The sequence below is a fragment of the Pseudonaja textilis genome, chromosome 3 (genome assembly GCF_049901715.1).
Source record: "Pseudonaja textilis isolate UNSWEBS1 chromosome 3, rPseTex1.2, whole genome shotgun sequence".
In the NCBI taxonomy this organism is placed as follows: Eukaryota; Metazoa; Chordata; class Lepidosauria; order Squamata; family Elapidae; genus Pseudonaja; species Pseudonaja textilis.
Genome location: NC_141992.1, coordinates 8,340,300 through 8,357,956, shown reverse-complemented (window position 1 = coordinate 8,357,956; position 17,657 = coordinate 8,340,300). Strand labels below are relative to the sequence as shown.

Here is a 17,657-nt window from a genome sequence, read left to right as displayed (position 1 = left end):
AACATATCCGACATACCTTTTTCTCCTATTTTCCCACAACAATCCTGTGAGGTGAGTTCAGCTGAGACAGCGTGACCGGCCTAAAGTTATCCAGACAGCTTTCATGGCTAAGGCAGGACTAGAACTCCCAGCCTCCTGTTGATTGGCCCAAAGTCACCCAGCTGGCTTTCCTGGCTAAGGTGGGACTAGAACTCACAGTCTCCCACTTTCTATCCTGGACCACATGGACCATCTTCCACTACGTGGGTTCCCATGACACAGTCATCGGAATTGTGGTCTTAGTAACTGTGGTACCTGATTGATTCACAGCTGTGCTTTATATATTTGAAGGATGAGGAACAACTATTTTTTCATTGCAGATTCTGATTTCTGTGTTTTAGTCTCTGGTTCATCCGTATTTTGTGCTGCTTGGACAAAAAGTGGTTTTATCCATTACTGGTGGAGCCCTGTGACCTGTTAATATTGGTGCTCTGGCAAGGATCACACCAACAAGATCCTGCTGGCTTTGACATCTACTGCTCTTAATGTAATTAGTTCATTCATCATCTCATTTGTTGGTACTATTTTAGGCTGTTTTGACTCTTGCTATCACAATAACATACACATTGCCTCCTAATAGGCTGAGTTTCAGCCTGAATTAAAGCTTTCCTAAACTTACCCATCCCAATATGAAGTCCTCCCGTCAGTGTTTAGAAGATAGATAGAGCCCTTGGTGCTCTCTGAGCTTGATTATTTGCAGACATTTTGCTACCCAACTAGATAACATCATCAGTGATGGTCTATGTGGGGGTGTGCTCCTTGTTTATACAGTAGCTTACACTGCCAATGTTGGTGGGAAGTTGGTTTTTTCCTTGATTTGGCTATTTACTGCTTGATGTTTTCCTGAGTTGGTATTTCTATCAACAGGCACATAGAGATAAGCGACATTTACACACCATTCAAAACAACTAGGAAAAGGGAGATTTAGGGGAACACCAGCAGGTGAACTTTTATCAGTCGTGTGAATGGAGCATGGGAGCACAAGTCCACTCCACTTGTGCAAGTGCCTGTTGCTTGCGCGATTAGAGCTTTGGGTGCAAGCACAAGCAGCCTCATTCTGCACACGAAGCGCCATTCACATGATTCACAAATCGAGCTTGTGAATGCACAGGTTCACTTGCCATTCACACATGACAACCCCACCCCCACTGGAAGGTTGGGGGCTGCTGCTTTACAGCCCTTTCTAAGCGGTTTACAGAATCAGCCTCTTGCTCCCAACAATCTGGGTCCTCATTTTACCCACCTCGGAAGGATGGAAGGCTGAGATAACCTTGAGCCTGGTGAGACTCGAACTGCTGCCCATGGGCAGAGTTTGCCTGCAGTACTGCAATCTAACCACTGCGCCACCATGGCAGTGGAATGGAATGGAATGGAATAGAATAGAAAATGGAATGGAATTAATAGAATAGAATAGAATAGAATAGAATAGAATAGAATAGAATAGAATAGAATAGAATAGAATAGACACTTAGACTTACATACAGTTTCACAGTGCTTTTATAGCCCTCTCTAAGTGGTTTGATAGCCAGCATTTTGGCCTCAACAATCTGGGTCCTCATTTTACCCACCTCGGAAGGATGGAAGGCTGAGTCAACTTTGAGCCAGTCAGGATTGAACTCCTGGCAGTGGGCAGAATTAGCCTGCAATACTGCACTCTAACCACTGCGCCACCACAGCTCTTAATGACCATTTCACTTAGCAACGGAAATTCCTTTCCCAATTGTGGACTAACCCATAATAACAAGCGCACACAAAAAAAACAGCTCAGCTCAATCCATAAGTTAAACCTAACAAAGGAGTCTCAGTTTTGCCATCTCGTTTCACATGTTTTCAGAAATGAGTAATTACTCTTGATTGACCAATTCTTCCTTCCTTCCCGAATTAGGGCAGTCACTCCCAATCAGGTGAGCTTCTCTCATAATGAAAAAGGAAGGGGGGAACCCAGCCCCTTCCTCCCCCTTTTTTAAAAATATGAAAAAAAGAAGGAAAAGTTTGGGAGAACAGAAAAAGATCAGGACCAGAGGTGGTATTCAGCAGGTTCTGACCAGTTCTGGAGAACCGGTAGTGGAAATTTTGAGTAGTTCAGAGAACTGGCAAATCCCACCTCTGACTGGCTCCACCCATCTATTCTCTGCCTCCCATTGAGTCCCAGCTGATCGGCTGGGTCTTCTTTTGTTGCCCTGCACAGGAGAATGGAGCTGGAAAGCAGGTTAGTGGGTTGAGGAGGGATTTTTCAGTATCCTTCCCCTGCCAGGCCCACCAAGCCACACCACGTCCCCCAAGTCTTGTCCACACCAGAACCAGTAGTGAAAAAATTTGAATCCCACCACTGATTAGGACTCTATAAAGCAGGGGTCTCCAACCTTGGCAACTTTTAAGACTTGCAGACTTCAACTCCCAGAGTTCCTCAGCTGGCTGAGGAACTCTGGGAGTTGAAGTCCGCAAGTCTTAAAAGTTGCCAAGGTTGGAGACCCCTGCTATAAAGAATTGGGGTTATTTCAGTGGTGGGATTCAAATATTTTTACTCCTGGTTCTGTGGTGTGGTTTGGTGGGCATGGCCATGTGACTGGGTAGGCCTGGCTTTTATTCGCAGCAGCAAACACCCCCCCCCCATTTTGGGGGGCCTTCTGGGCCTCAGAGAAGCCTCCTGGGCCAAACAGTAAGACAGGGAGGGAAATCCCGGCACAGCTGATCCTTGGAACAGCTGATTGTCAGGAGGGGGAAAAAAGAAATACCTTAAGGAGTGACTAGGCTGGGTGAGTGTCAAATGGGTGGGGCAAGTGAGTGAGGGGTGACCGGGTGACTGGGTCGGGGGTGTGGCCAGCTAGAAGTTACTACCAGTTCGGTGACCCACGCCAAATCCTTGCTACCGGTTCGCTTGAACCGGTGCAAACCGGCTGTATGCCACCACTGGGTTATTTATGTATGTATGTATGTATGTATGTATGTATTTAGGAGCATATAAACAGCTTCAGCCAAGACCAGTCTATACACAAGCAGCAGCCACAGCCAACAGTATAACAACTACAGGTAGTTCTCAAAGTTACATTGGCCTTGAAAAAAGTTACCTAGGACCATTTTTCACACTTAAGGACCATTGCAGTATCACCCTGGTCATGAGATCAGAGCTCGGGGAGGCTTGGCAATGGGCACGTGTGTATTTATGAGGGTTGCATTGTCCTGGGATCACGTGACCACCGTTTTTAACCTTCTCAGACGGTTTTCGGCAAGCAAAGTGAAGGGGAGGTGGATGGGAGGAAGCAAGAATCACTTAACAATCACACGGTTCACTGAACAACGGCAAAGATTCTCTGAACAGCTGCAGTGACAAAGGTTGCCAGATGGGACCAAGCTCGCTTAACAGCCCAGAATAAGAGTTGGAAGGGACTTGGGAGGTCTTCTAGTCCAACCCCCTGCCAGTTTGCAGCAAGGGCTCTGTTGTGTCTCTATGAGAATGCTTACGTTTAACAAAAAATAATTCCTTTGCAAAAAGAAACCTGGCTTTGCTTGTCAGAAGATCACAAAAGAGAATCATATGATGCCAGGACACTAACGGTCATAAAAATAGAATAGGAATAGAATTAGAATTAGGAATAGAATAGGGAATAGAAATAATTAGAAATAGAAATAGAATAGAATAAGGAATAAAAATAGAATAGAATAGAATAAGGAATAGAAATAGATTAGAAATAGAATAGAATTATAATTAGAAATAATGGAATCAGATTGGAATGGAATGGAATGGAATAGAATAGAATAGAATGAGTTGGAAGGGACCTTAGAGGTCTTCTAGTCAAACCCGCTGCTCTGGCAGGAAACCCTACACCACTTCAGACAAATGGTTATCCTGTCTCTTCTTAAAAACCTCCAGTGTTGGGGCACCCGCAACTTCTGGTGGCAAGCAGTTCCACTGATTAATTGTGAGAAATTTCTCCTTAGTTCTAGGTTGCTTCTCTCCATGATCAGCTTCCATCCGTTGCTTTTTGTCCTGCCTTCCGGTGCTTTGGAGAATCGCTGGACTCCCTCTTCTTTGTGGCAGCAGCCCCTGAGATATTGGAACACTGCTATCCTTGCCACCCCCTCCTCGTCCTTCTTTTCATCAGATTAGCAATGGAAATTTTGTGGTTGTAAGACAAGGACAATCTGTGTCGAATGGTGAGATCCAACACGTTCCAACCCAGCTGACCTCAAGCTTGTCCTTCTGCCTCAGAGGGAACCTACCCTTGACCCTCATTCCCAGTGGCTTCCAGTTAAGGCGGGGCATCCCTGGGAGGAAAGAGGCAGGACCAGTTCTGCCTCTCGGCGTAGGGACGGCCTTTCTCTCCCACCCTCTTCGCTTACCTCTCGGTCTTTCCTCCACCCTTTCTGCCAAAGTAAGCAGCCTGCCTTTATCTCCTGTTAAAAAGTGCTAACAAGATTGTTTCTGGCACGGCGCCCCGTTCTGTCCAGAAAGGCAAACACGTTGGTGGAAAGCCAGGCGTAGCTGCCTCATGGCTCTCAACACACAGCTGTCTCTCTTCACCGGAGCTGGGCTTTAATCGGCAGGCTGGGATGGAGAACTTGAGCAACATCTTCAAGCAAAAGGCCACCGAGCAGCATCACAGAGCTGAGGTCATGATCGCAGGAGAACAGCTCAGGTACGTTGGGTGGTCGGACAACCCTTTGTCTGGAATATAGAGGGTTAGACTAGAAGACCTCCAAGGTCCCTTCCAACTCCCTCCTGTAGAGATTCTCAGTCATCCAGGTCATGGTTGTCCCAAAAGCGCCTTTTTTTTTTTCAGGAGGCAACTGGACTTTTTTCTTTTTTTCTTTTGAAGACGTTTCACTTCTCGTCCAAGAAGCTTCTTCAGCTCTGAGACGACAGTGGGGAATGGAAGGATTTGTATTAGATTCCAACTCTGTTATTCTTTTATTTTGATCAAGGTTTGCTTTTTCTCTTTCTCTCATTTTCGTTTTGAAAAAGGCCCAACGTTTAGCAACATCAGGCAAAGTACTTCCCAAGTTTAAAACTCCTTCCTTAAGGAAGGGGAGGAAATTGCAAACGTGTCTAATTTATGTTTTTTAAAAAAATAAATTTTATTAAAAGTTTTACAGTTTAAAAAAAAACACAAATCGTGTTTACCATTTTTGCAATATATTGTAGCATTGTTTTTTTTCCATCTTCCATATTCATATCTATATACATATATACATTATTCATATTTACATTATATATCTATTATTCCTATTATCTATCCAAGTATGTAGATTCTCCCAGACCATGTAGAATTCTCTTTTTTCCTTCTCTTGCAACTCCATAGTAAGCTTATTCATTTCTGCACAATCCATATTTTTTTTAATTAACATATTATCCGTGGGATTACCCTCCGCTTTCCAATTTTGAGCATAGGTTATTCTCGCAGCTGTCAGAATATGTATTATGAGATATTCGATTTCTTTTTTATATTTGCCTCTAATTATCTCTCATAAAAACATTTCTGGTTTGAATTCTATTTTTTCCTTTGTTATTTCTTGCAGCCAAATTTTTATTTTATTCCAGAAGTTTTTGGCTTTTAGTTTATGTTTTGAGGATGATTGGCTCTAGACGAAAAGGGGAATATATATATATATATATATTTATTTATTTATTTTCAGGTAGGGGGTCACTTTGAGTGTTTACATTCAGGTAGTTTACAGGAAAACTCAATTTTGCAAGAAATTGTGGGGGTGCCAAAGTCAATTTGACATGGTAAAAATGAAAAGAGAGTCTTCTTTTAAAAGCAGTTTTCTTCAACTTGGTGGTCCGAAGTGCATTGGCTAACTATGCTCAGGAATGCCAAAAATTGAATTTCTAGCATAGTTGGCATCTGACCGACTGGAGAAAGCTGTTTAAAGTTAGAGTAGATCTAAAAGTAGATCGACTTGGAGTGGGAGAAAGCAGTGTTAATAATATTCCTAGTGTAGTTGACCTGGCAATCAGACTCCAAAAGAGATGTCATTGATTCTTTTTAAAAAAAACTTATCCAAAGCTTCCTGTTCATTTATTATTTGACATGGCAATTTTCTCAGAAAATTGTGCTTCTATCTGTGGAAGTATTCAAATTGTTTTACTACTGGTCCTGTGGGCGTGGCTTGGTGGACGTGGTGTGGCTTGGTGGGCATGGCTTGGTGGGTATGGCAGGGGAAGGATACTGCAAAATCTCCATTCCCACCCCACCTCACTAACCTGCTTTCCAGCTCCGTTCTCCTGTGCAGGGCAACAAAAGAAGACTCAGCTAATCAGCTGGGACTCAGGAGGCAGAGAATAGATGGGGATGGGGCCACTCAGAAGTGGTATTTGCCAATTCACCTAACTACTCAAAATGTCCACTACCGGTTCTCCAGAACTGGTCAGAACCTTCTGAATACCACCTCTGGTTTCTATAATCAATTGCTGGACATCTGCCACATGATCAGAGGTGGTATTCAGCCAGTTCTGACAGGTTCTGGAGAACTGGTAGTGGAAATTTTGAGTAGTTCAGAGAACCGGTAAATACCACCTTTGACTAGCCCCGCCTCAATCTATTCGCTGCCTCCTGAGTCCCAGCTGATCAGCTGGGTCTCCTTTTGTTGCGCTGCACAGGAGAACGGAGCTGGAAAGCAGGTTAGTGGGGTGGGGAGGGAATGGAGATTTTACAGTATCCTTCCCCTGGAGTGGAGGGGGGGAAATGAGGATTTTCCAGTATCCTTCCCCTGCCACGCCCACCAAACCACGCCCACCAAGCCAAGCCACACACACCATGCACACCAATCCATGCCCACATAACCAGTAGTAAAAAAAAATTTGAACACCACCACTGCACATGATCCATTTAGTTCTAGGTTCAAGTGTCTTGCAGGATAGATAAATCTGGGGACTGATAAAAGTTCATTTGCTGGTTATTCTATAGGATTGGATAAATGGCAATAGTTGTGGGATCGAAATTATAAATTAACAACGTCTGCTGTACAAAGAAAATTGATATAACATGTTATATAGATGACACTTTCCACCAGCAAGTTTAGCCAAGATCTATAAACAGCTAAATGTTGGAAGTGTAATCAGATTCCAGGCTTGTACTACCACATATGGTGGACATGCCCCAAAGCAAAAACATATTGGACAAAAATACATACTTGGATAGAAAAAATGACAAAGGAACACGTAGATTTAAATCCAGAAATATTTCTGTTGGGTATCATACCAGAAAAAATATAATAAAGGGACTGTGTATTTAATATTACATGTGTTAACAGCTGCCAGAATTGTATTTGCACAACATTGGAAAGGTGTGGAGATGAGAAGATAGTAAAAAGAAAAAATAGCAGAATGTGCAGAAATTGATAGATTAACACTTGAAATTAAAGAGAAGGAAGATAACAGAATATTTTGAAACAGGGGATTGGTTTTATTTATGGTCAAATAAGAGAAACAGAAGTTAGAACATTTAAAATTATAAGTGAAGAATTCATTTTACCATGAGGGTTTATTATGATATGTTTATTAGCAATATGATTTAGTATTAACAATTAAGGATTAATATTATACTGAGAAAATATTTTTATTATATGATCATTCTAATGAACATTAAGATGATGATGATGGCTATTGCTCCAACTAACTGTAACCAGACAACACGCTGTTTATATAGACATTGAAATTGTTGCTCTTCCTTTATATAGTAAAAATAAAAAAAATATTGGGGGAAACAAAATAAAAGTTAATTTGCTGATTAACATGTCGTCCTTAGCTAGGAAAAATGTTGAAGTTAACATGGGAAGTAAGAAGCCCCAGTAGGAGAAATACAAAGAACAGAAAAAGAAGGAAAACTTGGATATTTACTTACCAAAAAGTTGCGTAACAATGTTCTTCTTACTTCTTATTGTAGTTAAATATGAGTCCTAAGTTTGAGAGCCCTGCCAGTCTAACAAGATTTAGACTTAGCCATTGGACTCATTCCAATTTACTTAATCGCCAATGTTTTTGGCATGGGGAATGGCTCCACATTATACTTTCGTGAAGTTTATGTGCAAAAAGAGAGAAGCGTGAAGTAAAGGCACTTAGGCAGGAAAAATCAAACACACCGGTATAGAATAGATGTTACCTGGCTCAGTATTACTTCCAGGGATGGGCTTCAAAAAATTTAGCGACTGGTTCTCTGTCCGGTTGCTGGGTAGGCGTGGCCATGGTGGGCGCGGCCTAGTCAGCCTCCTGCACCATGGTGGGGGTGAGGGGGAATTATTGCAAAAATGGCCTCCCCGGGCTCTGGAGGCTCTGTGGAGATAAAAAACGGGCCCATTTCCAGCCTTCTGGAACTTCTGGGTGGCCTCTTTTTGGCCCTCCCCAGGCTCCAGAGATTTTCCTCGAACCTCCAGGCGGCCCATTTCCTGCCTCCCCGGGCTCTGGAGGCTCTCTGGAGGCTGGAAATGGGCCCATTTCTGCTCTTCTGGGACTTCCGGGAGGCCCATTTCCCCCTCTCTGGGCCCTGGAGGCTCTCTGGAAGGCAGGAACAGGCCTGTTTCTGGCCTTCTGGAGCCTCCGGGAGGCCCATTTCCCTCCTGGCTGGGCTCCAGAGGCTCTCTATAGGCCAGAAACCAGCCCATTTCTGGTCTTCCAGGTCTTCCGGGAGGCCCATTTCCCTCCTCCCTGGGCTCCGGAGGCTCCCTGGAGGCCAAAAAAGGCCCATTTCTGGCCTTCTGGAACCTCCGGGAGGCCCTTTTAGCGCCCTCCCAGAGCCTCCGTGGGGCTCTGCACTTACCTGAGATCCAAAATGGGCTGCATGGAGACTTCTGGGGAGGGGCAGGGTGGGCAGGATCAGCCAGTTGTTGCAACTACCGGTTTGGCAAACCAGATGTAAAATTAGCATCCGGTTCATGTGAACCGGTGCGAACCGGTAGCTGTCCACCCCTGATTACTTCCGGTGAGAAGGATGGAGATGTCCTGTCAAACCACCCCTTAGGCATGAGCCGGGTGTGTTCTGCAGCTGCCAAGAAGACCAATAGAATCCTAAGCTGCATCCATAGAGGGATAGTTTCAAGATTGTGGGAAGTGATGGTACTGCTTTACACTTCACTGGTGAGACCACATCTGGAACACTGCATCCAGGTCTGGTCACCCCATCCCAAATGCTGAGACCCTGGAAAGAGTGCAGAGAAGAGCAGCGAAGATGAATAAAGGGACTAGAGGCGAAACTGTATGATGAACAGTTAAGGGAACTAAGTATGTCTAGCCCAATGAAGAGAAGGCTCAGAGGAAATATGATAGCATCTTCCAATACTTGAGGGTTATCACAGGGAAGAGAGCATTGATTCATTCCCCATAGCAACTGAGAACAGGAGAAGACTCAGAATCAGAATAGAGCTGGAAGGGACCTTGGAGGTCTTCTAGTCCATCCCCTTGCTTCAGCAGGAGATCCTATACCATTTCAAACAAGTGACTGTCCAGTCTCTTTCTTAAAAACCTCCAGTGATGAAGCACCCACAACATCTGAAGGCAAACTCTAATAATAAAGACAGGAAAAGTGTAGAAAGAAAGAATAAAAAAGAAAAAAAATGAAAGAGGTTTTTAAATTTCTTCCTTTGTAATTAAATACAATCACAAAATTTTCTCTTATCCTATGATTACAAAAAAAGCTCATGTTTTTCCCCCACTATATTTCCCCGAATCATGCACGTTTTTCTGTTTTGTGCAGAAAGTGTATCGGTGGTTTCAATCCACCATAAATATAAATCGTTTTTTCTCTAATCAAAGAAGTTCATTTAGAAGTTCCATCATCTTCATCCCGCTTTCCTCCCTTGTAGACTGCGTTTATCAAGTATTTAATTCTTAACAACTATTTATTTCTGAACAAGCAATGCCTCTGTGCAAGAAAAGTCTCCAAGTCTACGCATTCAACCAGAGAGTACAAGACCCAGCAGCCAATTAATGTCTTTAATGAAAGCTCCATTTCAAATTCCAGACTTGGTGGAATTTGAAACCTACATTTTCAGGACTTGCTGAGAAAGATTCCAGGTTCCACTTTTTCTTCCAAAGAAAGATCAGAGCCAAAGGCCCTATGCAGCTATATCTAAGGGGCTGCCCCAAAGAAGAGGGGGTCAGCCTATTCCCCAAAGCCCCTGAAGGCAGGACAAGAAGCAACAGATGGAAACTAATCAAGGAGAGAAGCAACCTAGAACTAGGGAGAAATGTCCTGACGGTGAGAACAATTACTCAGTGCAACGATTTGCCTTCAGAAACAGTGGGTGCTCTAACACTGGGGGTTAGACTAGAAGTCCTCCAAAATCCCTTCCAACTCTTGTTATTCTGAAATGTCCTTGAAGGAAGTTATGTGGGACCATTATCAATACCTGAGCCTGAGGCCAGGAACAAAATATGAGTTCAATTTGGGAAAACAAGAAAGATTTGACTAAAAAAAGAAATTGCTCTTTCTTCATTCTCTTTCGTACAAGAAGGAGGGAAGGGCAAACACTGTCAGAGCTTTGAGCTTCTCTGTTTTGTATATTCTTATATGATTAATGACTCATAATAACAGCCGTTTTGGTCTTGGTGGTGAAGGCACAAGGTTAGAAACCAGGAGATGGTGAGTTCTAGTACTGCCTTAGGCATGAAAGCCAGCTGGGTGACTAGGGCCAATCACCAGCAGATGGTAGTTCTCATCCCACTTTAGGCATGAAAACTGACTATGTGATTTGGGCCAATCACCAGGAGATGGTGAATTCTAGTATCATGTTAGGCATGGAAGCCAGCTGGATGACTAGTGCCAATCTGCAGGAGATGGTTAGCTCTAGTTCTCATCCCACTTTAGGCATGAAAGCTGGCTATGTGATTTGGGCCAATCACCAGGAGATGGGGAATTCTAGTACCACTTTAGGCATGAAAGCCGGCTGGATGACTAGTGCCAATCTGCAGGAGATGGTGAGCTCTAGTTCTCATCCCACTTTAGGCATGAAAGCTGGCTATGTGATTTGGGCCAATCACCAGGAGATGGTGAATTCTAGTACCGCTTTAGGCATGAAAGCCGGCTGGATGACTAGTGCCAATCTGCAGGAGATGGTGAGCTCTAGTTCTCATCCCACTTTAGGCATGAAAGCTACCTATGTGATTTGGGCCAATCACCAGGAGATGGTGAGTTCTAGTACCGCCTCAGGCATGAAAGCTGGTTGGGTGATTTTGGGCTAGTCCTTCTCTCTCAGCCTAATCCATTTCACCAGGCTGGTTTGCTGGGGGGAAAGAAGAGGGAGGAATATTATGTACGTTTGCCACCTTGAGTTACCTATAAAGTAATAAAGATGGAATACTGTAAAAACCAAGCCAAAAGTAAACGAACAAACAAATAAATAATCTCCCCTCCCAGCTGGCTTTCTAATGTCCAGTATCCCACAATCCCCAAATACATTTGGCTTGTTGAATATGCAGACTTATCTCTGTCCCTGTGGAAGCCTTGGGGTTTTGTTTCCACCACCGTGACATCTCCCGTTTTATGACTATGCAAGTCAAGGCACTCGGCAACAGTGCAATAAAAATCCCTCTGACCTTAGAAATTAGCGTAAATGTTCATGTCCTCCAGCAACCAGATATGGAAGACCTGGCAGGTCCCTTCAATGAATCACTAGTACAGACAACCGACAGAAGAGAATATTTATCGCTCAGAGTTGAACGGTGAGGTCCTTGGTACACTCTGAGCTCTGTTGTTGGACATACTTCACCATAGTTTCAAATGGGAAACTCCAAGCACCCTAGATCGAACTAAATAAAAAAAATGCTAGAGAACTCTAGGATAGGGAGCCACCACAAAGAAGTCCCCTTTCCTTTGCTCCCACCAGTTCTTCCTTCATAGTGGACAACCTCAATATCTCCTGCTTTTTGGCCAGGTTGATATAAAAGAGGGCTGTGAAAATCATTTACAGACCCCTCACATCCCGGACATAAACTGTTTCAACTCCTACCCTCAAAACAACGCCATAGAGCACTGCACACCTGAACACAACTAGACACAAGGACAGTTTTTTCTCCGAAAGCCATCACTCTGCTAAACAAATAATTTCCTCAACACTGTTCAACATTTACAAAGTCTGCACTATTATTACTATTAATCTTCTCGTCAACTCCTTATCCCCTCCCACTTGTGACTGTATGACTGTAACTTTGTTGCTTGTATCCTTACGATTTATATTGACTGTTTCCTAGTCTGATTTGATTGCTTATTTGTACCCTATGACTATCATTAAGTGTTGTAACTTATGATTCTTGACGAATGTATCTTTTCTTTTTATGTACACTGAGAGTATATGCACCAAAGACAAATTCCTTGTGTGTCCAATCACACTTGGCCAATTAAGAATTGAATTCTATTCTATTCTATTCTATTCTATTCTATTCTATTCTATTCTATTCTATTCTATTCTATTCTATTCTTTGGGGGGAGGTGATCTACCAAATTACCTGGACCCAAACCTTTCTCTTTGGATCTGAAAAGAGCCCACAAACCTATGACAGGTGACCCCTATGGAGGCCAAAGGTTTTAATGCAGATGTGGCATACCTAATCCATATAGTTCGGGGCCTGTGAATTGTGGGGTTCTCTTAAGCCAGAGGTCTCCAAACTGGGCAACTTTAAGACTTGTGGACTTCAACTCCCAGAATTCTCCAGCCAGAATCCTGGGAGTTGAAGTCCACAAGTCTTAAAGTTGCCAAGTTTGGGGACCGTTGTTGATTAAAAGCCATCCAGTGTCCCACTGTTGATCTTACATGCCCTGTTCTTTCAGCTGAAGATAAAAGCCACAAATAAGCTAATGAATGGGAAATTAATTCAGATTCTGATAAGGAGTTGCCAGCTGTAAAAAGGTCACCTCTTGATTGAGAACAGGTGCCTTAGCCGAGCTTATCTTCCTGATTGAGGCAGAGTGCAAAAAGCTGTGCCAGCATTGCTTACGTATGCAGCCAGGGAAAATGGATTTAGTTTGCTCCCTGAGCCTTGCCTAGGCGGCAAAAGTAATCGTACAAAGTTAATCACAGAACAACATTCTACTTAAACATTGAAAATGGTTTATACCGTGTTTCTCAACTAAATAACAGGATAACATAGTTGGAAGGAACCTTGGAGGTCTTCTAGTCCAACCCTCTGCTCAAGCAGGAAACCCTATAACACTTCAGACAAATGATTGTCCAGTTTCTTCTTAAAAACTTCCAGTGTCAGAGCATTTACAACTTCTGGAGGCAAGTTGTTCCACTGATTAATTGCTCGCAATTTCTCCTTAGTTCTAGGTTGTTTCTCTCCTTCATTAGTTTCCATCCATTGCTTCTTGTCTTGCCTTCAGGTGCCTTAGAGAACAGGTTGAACCCATCTTCTTTGTGGCAACCCCTCAAATATTGGAAGAATGCTATCATGTTGCCCCTAGTCCTTCTTTTCATCAAACTAGACCTACCCAGTTCCTGCAACCCTTCTTTGTATGTTTTAGCTTCCAGTCCCTTAATCCTCTTAATTGCCCTTCTCTGCACTCTTTCTAGAGTCTCAACATCTTTTTTACCTCATGGTGACCAAAACTGGATGAAAATGTTCCAGGTGTGGCCTTACCGAAGCATTATAAAGTGGTATTAACACTTCACATGATCTTGATTCTATCCCTCTGTTAATGCAGCCTAAGACAGTGTTGGCCTTTTGTAGCTGCAGCTCATGTTTAAATGATTTTCCGATAGATAGATAGATAGATAGATAGATAGATAGATAGATAGATAGATAGATAGATGATAGATAGATAGATAGATAGATAGATAGATAGATAGATAGATGATATAATTCTTTATTGGCCAAGTGTGATTGGACACACAAGGAATTTGTCTTGGTGCAAATGCTCTACATAAAAGAAAAGATTAATTTGTCAAGAGTCAAGAATCATAAGGTACAACACTTAATGTTAGTCATAGGGTACAATAAGAATAGAATTAGAATTAGGAAGAAGAGGAGAGAAGAGAAGAGAAGAGAAGAGAAGAGAAGAGAAGAGAAGAGAAGAGAAGAGAAGAGAAGAGAAGAGAAGAGAATTCTTTATTGGCCAAGTGTGATTGGACACACAAGGAATTTGTCTTGGTGCAAATGCTCTCGGTGTACATAAAAGAAAAGATACATTTGTCAAGAGTCAAGAATCATAAGGTACAACACTTAATGATAGTCATAGGGTACAATAAGCAATCAAATCATATTAGGAAACAGTCAATATAAATCATAAGGATACAAGCGATAAAGTTACAGTCATACAGTCACTATCATTCTATCTATGATTGTCCATTAGGACTCCAAGATCCCTCTCGCAGTTACTACTATCAAGCCAGGTACTATCTATACTATACCTGAGCACTTGTTTGTTTGTTTTTTGCCTCAATGTAGCACCTTAATTTTTTTCACCACTGAATTTCATCTTACAAAATGAAGACTGTACTTAGTTTCATTTTATGCACTTTGTCCAGTCTTCCATTCCTTGTGCTAAAGAATTTTTTGCCTGCAAGATGTAATGTAATGTACTTACATTACATATACAGGTCAAATTACAACTGTTCGTTTAATTCAATGGCCCTGAAAAAACTGACTTGACCATTGCAGCCTCCCCATGACTGTGGGATCCAAATTTGGGTGCCTGGCAACTGGCATGAAGGTTGAAGCATCCAGGATCACATGATTCACCATGGGCGACCTTCCCAGCCAGCTTCCCACAAGCAATGGGGGAAGCTGGATTCGCTTAATGACCACACAATTCATTTAACAACTGCACTGATTCACTTAATGACCATGGCAAAATTTTGTAAAAGGAGGAATTGAAATTCTGCTCTTATTTCTGGCTGTAGGTTGAGGACTATCTGTATAGGAATTCTAAGAGACCATATATAAGTGGGATCTTCTCTGAATCTTTGCCTTGTTTTCAGTAGGGGAAACTGTAGATCAGGGGTCTTCAAACTAGACAGCTTTCAGACTTGTGGACTTCAACTCCCAGAATTCCATCTCCAGCCATGTTAGCTCAGGAATGCTGGGAGTTGAAGTCCATAAGTCTGAAAGCTGTCTAGTTTGAAGACCCTCGATCTTTTAGTGGATTTGCTGCTACAGCTGACCTTTTATTTGCTACCACAATGGAGCCTAACATTTCCGTTGCTATGCAGGATGGTTTGTCACGGAATTGCGCAGATGAAATTGGAGAAACTAACTACAAATTTGTAGTCTTTATTATCATCCAGCACAGGACAGCACAATAGTCAGGAACATCATGAGGCAAATTAAACAGTATACAGAACACCTAGAAGAAAAAAGGCGGGGGGAAAAGAGAACCCCCTCCCTCTGTTGTAGAGGATTAAATTCTGATCAGAAATATCAAAATGAGATTTTAGCCCACTAATACAAGAGACATCTGACTCTCTGAAGCCTCCATTTTTGTTTAAACAAAACAGCGTTTGAAAAATGGCCCTGCAGAAACTTGGCCAACCAATCATAGCATAGATTGCATCATGCATGAGTCAGTACTCTCTAACTTAGGGTTGGGAAATCATGGCCCGTTTATGGCTTGTGAACTTCAACTCCCAGAATTCCTCCTCCAGTCATGTTAGCTCAGGAATGCTGGGAGTTGAAGTCCACAGGTCTTAAACTTGCCAAGTTTGAAGAGCCTTGCTGTAGATCAGTGACCTTCAGATTGACAATTTGATAAATTCAGCTGAACTCTTTTGGCATAGACACTCTTTCTGTTTTGTCCGTATCTCTGACAATCTGGATTTGAGGCTAATTGAGGTTCATTGTAAATTACCAGCCACTTTTAGTTTAAATGTGTTGTTTGAGAGATTAAAAAAAAAACCAGTTCTTGTCAAACCAGATTCCTTAGTTGGTTACATTTGTTCTTTGTAGGTATGAAAATAACATTTATAGTTCCTGGTCGACATTCCACAGAATGAAGCAAGATGCAAACATTTGTTGTAGACAGTTGTGGCAAGTGGGTACGTCTAGCTTAATGAAGAGAAGGTGACATTAGCAGTCTTCTAACATTTGAGGGACTGTCAAGGAGAAGAAGTCGACCTATTTTCCAAAGCACCTGAAGGCAGGACAAGAAGCAATGGATGGAAACTTATCAAGGAGACTGGGGAATTCTGGGAGTTGAAGTCCACACATCTTAAAGCTGCCAGGGTTAAGGAAACACTAATTTAGAAAGCAAATGGACACCGCATGCTTATTTTTAGAATACCATCAGCAAATCTTAAAAGCAAACAGGCAACGTATCCTTCTCCTTTCACTCACTCCTCACTTTTCCCTTTCAAGGAAAAAAAGATAAATATTTTAGTGCATTATTAAGAGTGAGTTTATAGTCTGGAGATGTTGTAGCAGAGCAGGGGTCTTCAAACCTGGCAACTTTAAGACAATGCTGGCTGAGGAATTCTGTGAGTTGAAATCCACAAGTCTTAAAAGTTGCCAGGTTTGGAGACCTCTGTTGTGGAGGATTAAATTCTGATCAGAAGTATCAAAATGAGATTTTAACCCACGAATTCAAGAGACATCTCGACTCTCTGAAGCCCCCATCTTTGTTTAAACAAAACAGCATTTGAAAAACGGCCCTGCAGAAACTTGGTGGCATCAGATAATTTTACGTGATTTGTTTTTGTTTAATGTTCTTACCCGAAGTCAGGGCTGTTCTTCTGTCCTCAGAGAAAGACCTTGACAAAGAAAAGCCATAGCTTGGGCCTCAGTTCTGGGCCTCAGGCCAAGTTTTGGAGAAGAACCAGTTTCCCTGGAGATGTTGACCTCCATTGCTTCTAGGTTCCACCCGGGACTCTGGGGCCATAAATCTGGAGAGTTCAGGGTTAGGTTGCCTAGTTCAATCTAAAATTAAACTTTGCTTCGTGATGGGATTTCATCTCTTCTCCATCAGTAATTGGCTTTTAAATGGGCTTTTCGTTTTACTTATTTGTTTATTTACAAATTTGTGTATGTATGTATTTCTTTATTCATTCATATCTCCCCGCCCCCTTTATTATTTTCACGAATAACTCAGGGCAGTGAATATATCCAGCACACACACACACCTTCCTCCTCCTATATTCCCCACAACAACAACTGTGGTGTGGATTGGATTGAGAGAGAGGGGGACTAGCCCAAAGTCAACCAGCTGGCTTTTATGGCTAAGGCGGGATTTGCACTCAGGGTCTTCCAGTTTCCAGTGCTTTAACCACTAGACCAGACTGGTTGGAAACCCTTTCATGCCTTTCATGTCTAAGATGAGACTAGAACTTACAGTCTCCTGGTGATTGGCCCAAAGCCATCCAGTTGGCTTTCATATCTAAGGTGAGACTAGAACTCACAGTCTCCTGATGATTGGCTCAAAGTCACCCAATCCACTTCCGTGCCTTTGATAGTCCAAAAAGCCTTTCACTCATATTTCAAGGACAAAGGTGTGTTACTTCAGTATCTAAGGGCCTCCTGCATTCTGCATCTAAGAGCCATGGTGGCGTAGTGGTTAGAATGCTGTACTGCAGGTAAACTCACTGCTCATTCCATAAGTTCGATCCTCACTGGCTGAAGATTGACTCAACCTTCCATCCTTCCGAGGTTGGTAAAATGAGGACCCAGATTGTTGGGGGCAATAAGCTGACTCTGTAAC

The 17,657-nt window shown here is 42.6% G+C and overlaps 2 protein-coding genes across 5 annotated transcripts in view; one reads left to right on the top strand and one right to left on the bottom strand.

Moving 5' to 3' along the window:
* NKAIN4 (sodium/potassium transporting ATPase interacting 4) overlaps positions 1 to 17,657 on the bottom strand; it is a 354,886-nt gene that overhangs the window by 221,260 nt on the left and 115,969 nt on the right. The gene's annotated exons all lie outside the window — the stretch shown is intronic.
* LOC113434293 (DEP domain-containing mTOR-interacting protein-like) overlaps positions 4,320 to 17,657 on the top strand; it is a 38,273-nt gene continuing 24,935 nt past the window's right edge. The window contains exons 1-2 of one of the 4 annotated variants that reach the window (XM_087928895.1): positions 4,320 to 4,676; positions 4,857 to 4,962. Coding sequence is in view for 1 of the 4 variants with exons in the window: in XM_026697363.2 (XP_026553148.1) it covers positions 4,591 to 4,676 (86 nt within the window). In the remaining 3 variants the exon portion in view is untranslated. Of the gene's footprint in view, positions 4,677 to 4,820; positions 4,963 to 7,787; positions 7,890 to 17,657 lie in introns of those variants that run through there. The other 3 variants (XM_087928893.1, XM_026697363.2, XM_087928894.1) reach the window with 3 other exon arrangements.